The 8,091-nt window shown below is 33.3% G+C and overlaps 1 protein-coding gene across 1 annotated transcript; it reads right to left on the bottom strand.

Annotated features, from left to right (window-relative positions):
* Nucleotides 1–4,221: 4,221 nt before the first annotated feature.
* LOC131806906 (uncharacterized) lies at nt 4,222–4,963 on the bottom strand. The gene is made up of 3 exons (XM_059131773.1): nt 4,737–4,963; nt 4,407–4,682; nt 4,222–4,347 (listed from the first exon to the last, which is right to left on the bottom strand). The coding sequence occupies exons 1-3, from the start codon at nt 4,844–4,846 to the stop codon at nt 4,248–4,250; spliced, it is 486 nt and encodes a 161-aa protein (XP_058987756.1). The 5' UTR covers nt 4,847–4,963; the 3' UTR covers nt 4,222–4,247.
* Between the last annotated feature and the right edge of the window lie 3,128 nt (nt 4,964–8,091).

The following is an 8,091-nucleotide window of genomic DNA, read 5'->3' as shown; positions in this document are numbered from 1 at the left end:
ATGCTACAGCTGTGACAGGAAATTGTCAATACAGGTCCACCTCTTCGTATAGCCTCCATATAAGGGCACCTCCTGATATTCGGTATTTTGATGATTTTAGGGACATTATTCACCGGAATTGTTTCAAATTTGGTGTTTGAAGTTCGTAATGAATACTACAGCCTATGACAGAAAATTGTCTGTGAAGGTCCACGTTTTGGTATGGCCCCCATATAATGGTACCTCCCTATATGTTGTATTTTGATGATTTTAGCCACATAATTCACCGATTTTTCACATTTGAATATTATGATAAAAGTTGCCTATGCAGGTCCACGTCCTTTTTTTACTTGTTCCGTTTGTAACATGTCTAAATATTCGTCGTAGACCCCATAATGTATATATATTCATAATCAGCATAAAATTCTAAGTCGATTTAACGATGTCCGTCTGTCTGTCTGTCTGCCTGTTGAAATCACGATACAGGCCACATTATTTGACGTAGATCTTCAAAATTTAGCAGAATAATTTGTATTGTGTCTAGGATGGTTGTTATTGAAAATGACATGTATCGGTCCACTTTTGTTATAGCACCCATATGACGGTACCTCCCGATATTCGGTATTTTGATGATTTTTGCCGCATTTTTTCATGGATTTGTCTAAAAATTGGTATTTGTTGGTCATAGTGGGTTCTAGCTCCGGTGGGGAAACATTGCATGTGTAAGTCCACGTTTTGGTATAGCCCCCATATAGCGGTACCTCCCGATATTCGGTATTTAGATGGTTTGGATGGTAATGATTCTGATCTTGAGAATAGGTCATAAGTAGTTTTTCAAAAGATTGCAGTTTCCTCCACACTTGGCTTTGCTATGAAATGTATAAATCCGAAGGACAAATTCTTCGTGTATGCGGACTAAATTTGGCATGTTCCTGCTTTTCTCATGGACAGCTGTGCCTGGCATGTTCACGTGTTGGCAGACCGAGAGATTTGTTTTTTTACGCATTGAAGTCTTACAAGAAATGTGAAGCGCACCGGGTTCTCCAATTCAATTTCAAAATTATACATATTGTGGTCATAAATAAAGAAACAACAAAAGTGTAATTCATTCATATTAAGTACCTCATGTGTTACGAATTAAGGACATGGAATGATACTGTTTCATCAGTCATCCATCCATAACTTTAAGAACACTTTAAATTTTAAGATTATAATTTTTAACGCGTTTGTAATGTTTTTATACATAATGTATATCACATTGTCAATATCTTTTTCAAAATATTTATTAACGTCGGATAAACATTCTTTAAACTTTGTCCAATATATTCTTTCAACAGTATGTGTGTTGTTCGGCTATTTACGTTCATTTATTTTACTCACTTTTCATTTTATAGGTTCGTCCATTTATGATTCTATTATATTAAATCGTTTTTTCTTGCATTTTTATATTATTTTATAAAAATATAATATTTTTATAGCATTCAAGATAAATCGACCTAGAATAAATATACTTTTTAGTGGGTTAAAAGTGATTATTTCTCCATAGTATTGCAGGAGTATATACATTGCCGAAATACGGTAGGTGGCGTTGATATTATGACAAAGTTTGTCATCTTATCATGACATATCGTTATGTTCAGTGTTGCTACTATATAATATTTCGTTGCATGTGGAGTCCATGAGCAATTGAGTTATGTGTAATATATTGTTTAACGTTTATATTCTTTCCTCTCAAGAAAATAGAACATTTACCGCTTTAAATAATTGCATAACAGATTTAAGAAACACTGACTGCTGAAACAGTGGTTGAGGCTTTAGTTTATATTAAGTTTAGTTTATATATTTTTATATTAAGCTAATTTAGTGCTTAGGTAGTTTAAACATAGTTAAATGAAGGTATAAACTAAAAAGTTGTTGTCTTCGAAAAAAGTGCTTCAATAGATGCATAGCATAGACAAATGAAGATAAAGACCATAGACATAGACAAATGAAGATATAGACAACATAGACAACGAAAAGTTAGTTTCGTCTTTTTATCCAGGTGGCTCTCATCATGTTTTGCATAGTCAATATGCTGATTTACGCGTTCAACCCACTCGACTTCGAAAACACTTTTTATCGTTTTTCAAGAATTTTACTTGATTATTCCGGAATTTTTTGATGTCATCACGTAATTTTCACATTTATTTTATTATGGAACAATTTCCAACCGACAAATATCCTACAGTTTTTGTTATTTTTAATGTTTTAGAATTGAGTGACTTCAATATTCCCACTCAAACCCCTGAAACGATATAGACGACATCTGCTGATTCGATTTTTTTCGAAGATAAACGGTGAGAGCATTTCGTTGTCTATATTTTCATTTGTCTATGCTATGTGTCTATGGTAAAGACAACGAAATGCTCTCACAGTTTGTGTTCGAAAATATTCGAATCAGCAGATGTCGTCTATATCGATTCAGGGGTTTGAGTGGAAATATTGAATTCACTCCTTCTCAATTCTTAAATGTAGGTTATTTCATAGACAGATGAAGATATAGACAATGTATTAAATGGAACAAACATAGCATTTTTATACATTTATTTTTTTCTTATATGGCTGAAGACTCTCAATCAAAATTTTCTTTATTTGCGGCAGATGCCAATCAAACAAATTTTAGAAAATAAAAATATTATAATTTTAGAAAATAATATAAAAATGCAAAAAACTAAAATATGTGTAAAACATTACAAACAAGGTGAGAATTATAATCATAAAATTCAAACAGTTCTTAAAGTAATGTACTGATGAAACAGTATCATTCCATGTCATTAATTCGTAACACATGAGGTACTTAATATGAATGAATTACACTTTTGTTGTTTCTTTAATTATGACAACACAAAACTATACATATATAAATGCGTGGGAAACATACATTTTCTATTGACATTTTTGTTAACTTTGAAATAACATTATAAAGAAAAATTATTCAGGTCATTATATTATTAGAATTTTCATGTGCGTTGAAAGTATTTAATTTGCCCTTAGTAAATTCTAGATCCTATCTATAGTCTCATTTTGCAACTTAAAGTATTGCATGTTGTATTAAAATTAATATTAATGGCGTTTTTATTGTCGAATTTACTATTATACGACTTTTTCTCAAATTATTAAGATTTTAAAAATTGAACGTGGCATCGGAATTTTATCTTTACAACAACCATCCAGTATACCGACCGCACTGCAAAAAATTTCAATTTAACACGTATGCCACTTCTGATTAAATCTTTCTTTTAAAAATTACTTTTGACCTATTTTCAGGTTCAGAATCATTTTAGTCCAATCAGTTAAGTAATTTCGTATTTCTACGAACACATTTTGTAAAAAGTGTTACAAAATGTAAAATTCATTGTAATAAGTCAAGATTGAAAAATATTAATGCAATATAAAAAATGACAAAAATATATCACCAAGGTAACAAAATAATTTTCATTCTGATTTTATTGGTAAACTTTTTCACGTTTTTTTAGGTTTATCCTTTTTTGCAAATAGGGCATTGTTCGGTATATATAACAGAAATTTTGGCTTGGAAAAAACTGCATTTTATATTAGCAAATGGATGTATCGAAGTATCATATATTAGAACGAAGCCGCCCAAAGGGTGTGACGACCTGCTTATCCACAGATCCTTCCGGATCTTTGGATTGTTCTTGCCGAAAAGAATCTGTCTGTGTCGACAAAGAAAATTTTATATATTTAGGTAGCATGAAGGTAATGAAGCGAATTGACGGCTGACCAACTCTTTTTTTCGGAAGGAAAAACATATAGACAGAACTTGATTCCATCTGTCTTCCTTTTTTAGAACATAAACATCTACAAATTGAATTATCACAACTACAGGCAATCTAACAGCCTGTTCCGCGATATCGAAAGAACACGTTCGCACTACTTTTACACGACAAACAGCTGATTTCCGTTCCACTAAAATCCATCAGAACGAAAATTTGCACGAAAATCAAAGCGAAAGAAAACGTAAGCGTTTCAGTGTAATTTTGCGTTCAACTATATTTTTTCTTTCGTACGCATGCGAACACAAATGTCAAAATCAGTCACTTGTGTGTTTGCTGTCGTATGATGACAATTAAGGAAAATTGTTTTAACATAAACATTGCTTGATTGAAAATGGAAACAAAAATGTAAGTTAAAATAATAAATGCAATTTAATATGTGAACAACAAATATATATTTTTTTTTATTTTCTCGATTCCAGCACGAAAAAATAACTACACAGCTGCGGGCACTAGTTGAGTATATGGAGGAGAATCCTGAGTTCGCCAGAGGAGTGCAAATTTTTGGAAACAGCAGGCAATGCCTGAAAAACCACTGGAAGAAATTAGTTTTTAAATTAAATACCATACATTGTTCTTTCATAGAAAGCCTACATTGTGTTGTGTTCCTCTGTGAGTGTCGGCTTTTTTATCCATTGGCCGCAAATGTGGTCCTCAATGGTTCTGCTCACTGTCGACTTCGCTGTTGAAGTCAAGGCTTCGTTCCCTAAATTCTGTTGGTAGCTTCCTGTCGCCAAAAACCGCAAGAATGTGCCAAGTTTTAAATCGGGGCGGATTTGGGTAGTTCTACAACCGTGCACCCACTTCTCTTCCATCATATCCAAAAGAGACCGAAAAACTTCCTTCGACACACGAAAATTGGCCACAAACCTAGAAAAATTCATTTTTTATTATTTCAAAATGTAAAAATACAATCATACTTACTGGTTGTTAGGTACTTCAAATAAATTCGAAGCATCTCTTAAATGCCTCCGTGGCACATTTTGAACCTCCTCCACATCATTCATAAAAAATAGGGCTACAGAAATATTCATTTTTTTTATTTTTTAATAGCACAAATAGTTTGAACACAATCTTTATTCTGTTTGTTTATTTACAATTTGTTTGTTTACAACTGAACTGTCAGTTGAGACAGAGCCACTGCTGCTTTTTCGCGTTTAAATTAGACATTTGGCGATTTTTATGCCTTATTTCGAGATTAATTTTTCCAAAAAATATTTAGCAACACTGAATCACGTAAGGCTATGCGAAAGAAAGAACGAAAGTTAGTGGAACGCATTCTTATACGAAAGTGAGTGAGTAGCCTTCGTTCGCACAAATTTTCTTTCGAGATCGTGGAACAGGCTGTAAATATATATATAATATTGGCTTCGTAGCATAAAATTGTTAATGTTTTTCAGTTATTGCCGCAGTATTGTCAACTTCTTCTCTGAGGGAACCGCACTCTTTCATGTTTCCCATCATACGATGGGGTTCGATAGCTGTGATATTAGACCCAAACTTTACTTATTTGACGCTGGGTTTATCAGCAGATACCAATCCTCATATTATAAATTTGGTATAGGCCCACAATATAAAAAGAAAAAGAACAGAAGAAAAACAAAATAGGACTTCATCAGAATTAAAACAACTGTACAGGTAGAAAAAAAAAAATAGGATTCGTGGACATACAGCAACAACGTGAAATGCCACAAATGGTGCGGCAGAGGACATTACACATCACATTGCTTATACGTAATGGCCTCTGCCGCCGCAATTGTAGCATTTCACATTGTATTGTATGTCGAGAATATTTTATACTATGAAACTGCGATAGTGATACATAAAAGATCGACTGGCATACTTAATATGTATTTGAAGGTAACCATATTATCTTTATGTTCTCCAACTTTGCAGGCCGGAAGGAAGTACATTTGGTCATAGGAAAGTCAATTTGATATCAAGCAAAATGTTGTCGCTGACTTGCCAGCAGTTTGGAAATCGAATAAAAGGGCGATATATTTTGCAACAATAATATTGTAAATCGTCATTAACAAGATCGTGTTTTAATAAAAAACATGCAAACTTGCGTCAAACATCTATAAAGAATTTTTTCGGAACGAATAAAACTAAAAATGTCTTTAAAAATGTATGTATGTATGAACATACCGCATTATGAGAAACAAGCAAACTTGCGTCAAAAATCTTTTCGGAACGAATAAAATTTTAAAGTTCTATAAAAATGTGTGTATGAATATGTGTATGTTGTAATTATAGAATGTTTAAGTTACGCTCTTATAGCATATAACACATATCAGTAATAATTAACTTAGTGTGATGCACACACTGCCTTATACGGACAACAGAAATTTAATATGGTATTGGAAAAACACAACTGGTGTGAATGGTGACCAAGAACTGACCAAGAAAAATAATATCGCGAATTCGATAAAAAGTGACCAAGATTGCTCAACCGACAAATGAACTAAAGGTATAATTGTGGAAAAATCAAAAGTAAAAGGAGGAAACATTTTTTTGTTTGTAACTGGGTGTCAGTAAAGTTGCTTCGAGTGTGGCTATATAAGTGGAATAATTTTTATTATAAATAATGACTTGGCTCAATCGAACTAAATACCTATGGCAAAAATTTAAAGTATTTAAAACAACTGGATTCCATTTTTCAGCCATAGGCTTTAATTTAAGAGTTAGAAAACTAAATCTTCCATTCAAATGCGCTGTACTTTACAATTAGGAATGTTTAGAAAATCGTGCCGTGTGCCATTTAGTTGTGTCCACCTCATAATTAAGGGCAGAATGATTTAAGAATAGTCAAAGGTTATTACTCTTTTACACCCATTGCCATAACACCTCAAATTGGACGTTAGAGTCCACATAAGGTCTATGTGTTTGCATGTCCATTTGTCCGCCAATCGGAAAACATCACTATCAAATTTTTTTAGCATCAAATTTTAGAATTAGTTTAGATTTGTTCGAATTGGTCACCTTGGGGACGAATTATGGCCTTCAAAGGGCCAATTGAAACCGCCACACGCTGCCCGAATGTTGCTCTGCGTATTTTGCCCCATTTTGGGCGAACGCTTGCTTGAGGTGATTTACACTTTGGTATTTTTAGAGCCAATCCTGCTTTCCAAAATACTCCAGACACAGTCCAACGGATTGGTATTCGGGGATTTTGGTGGCCGATGTGGTCCGGTCCGTAGTTTTAGTCTTTAATGCATTCTTTTTAAAGTATTATAATTTACAGATCTGCCTCACATAAGTGGCACAAAATTTAGTATAAATAATGACTCCACTAAATAGAAATAAATATGCATAGCAAAAATGTCAATTCATGTTCACGTAGCGGGTACTTTATAGTATTTTAAAAAAACCTGATCCTATTTTTCAGGCAGAGATTTTAATTTGACAGTCAAAAACCGAAATAAAAAGTCACGTATTTAAAAAAGTATACGTCAACTGTTTATAATAGCCCATGTAATATGGTTCTCTACCCCCATATTAGCCTAAACAAACATTTTAAGCCAAATCGATTCGAAAATATAATAAAAACCCTCGAAATAGGTAAAATCAGGAGGTACTTTTATGAGGGCGCTTCTCCGAAACATTGACATTGAAAAATTTCAGCGAAGTGGTCTTCTACCCCCTTAAAAGCTAAGATGCCAAATAAGAGTAAAATCAATTGAAAAATGTGACCAAGACCTTGGAAATAGCTGTATTCAGCGGATGCCTTCGTATAAGGGTTATACCAAAGCATGGTCCTATTCGTGACCCTCGGTCTGTTGAACCTTGTTCAAAACATCCTTAAAAAATCAACTTTTGAGCCACTTTTGGAACTAAGAGAAAATTATTTTCTAGACTCTGTTTTTTACTTGCAAGGATATTAAAAGCTTCACTATTATTGGCCTGTTGGTCCTAACAAAAATATAATTATTCGAAAGAATGTGTTGTTCTTTCTTAAATCTCAAATTACCTACATTTGAAGAATTTGAATAGGGCTGTATCAATAAAGAGGGGATATATCACAATGCAGACCGACCTGATACATATTTTGTACAAATTATTCTTCACGTAACCCCTAGGATTGTATCAAATTCAAAACTTTATCATAACTTTTGTGGAGTATAGAGCAAAACATATGAGGCCCTCTGTGTATGGTGGACCCTTAAAACGTTTGACCCGAAAAATTTCTCAAGTGTAATTTCCCAGTTCGCGCCACTATTTTGTATAGTCCGCATATTACAGTGTCTCTTCATACTCGGCACTGGTTGCAATGGGTTAT

The sequence above is a fragment of the Musca domestica genome, unplaced genomic scaffold, assembly GCF_030504385.1.
Source record: "Musca domestica strain aabys unplaced genomic scaffold, Musca_domestica.polishedcontigs.V.1.1 9, whole genome shotgun sequence".
In the NCBI taxonomy this organism is placed as follows: domain Eukaryota; kingdom Metazoa; phylum Arthropoda; class Insecta; order Diptera; family Muscidae; genus Musca; species Musca domestica.
The sequence above is the reverse complement of the archived record's forward strand: the minus strand, read 5'-3'. Positions and strand labels throughout refer to the sequence as shown.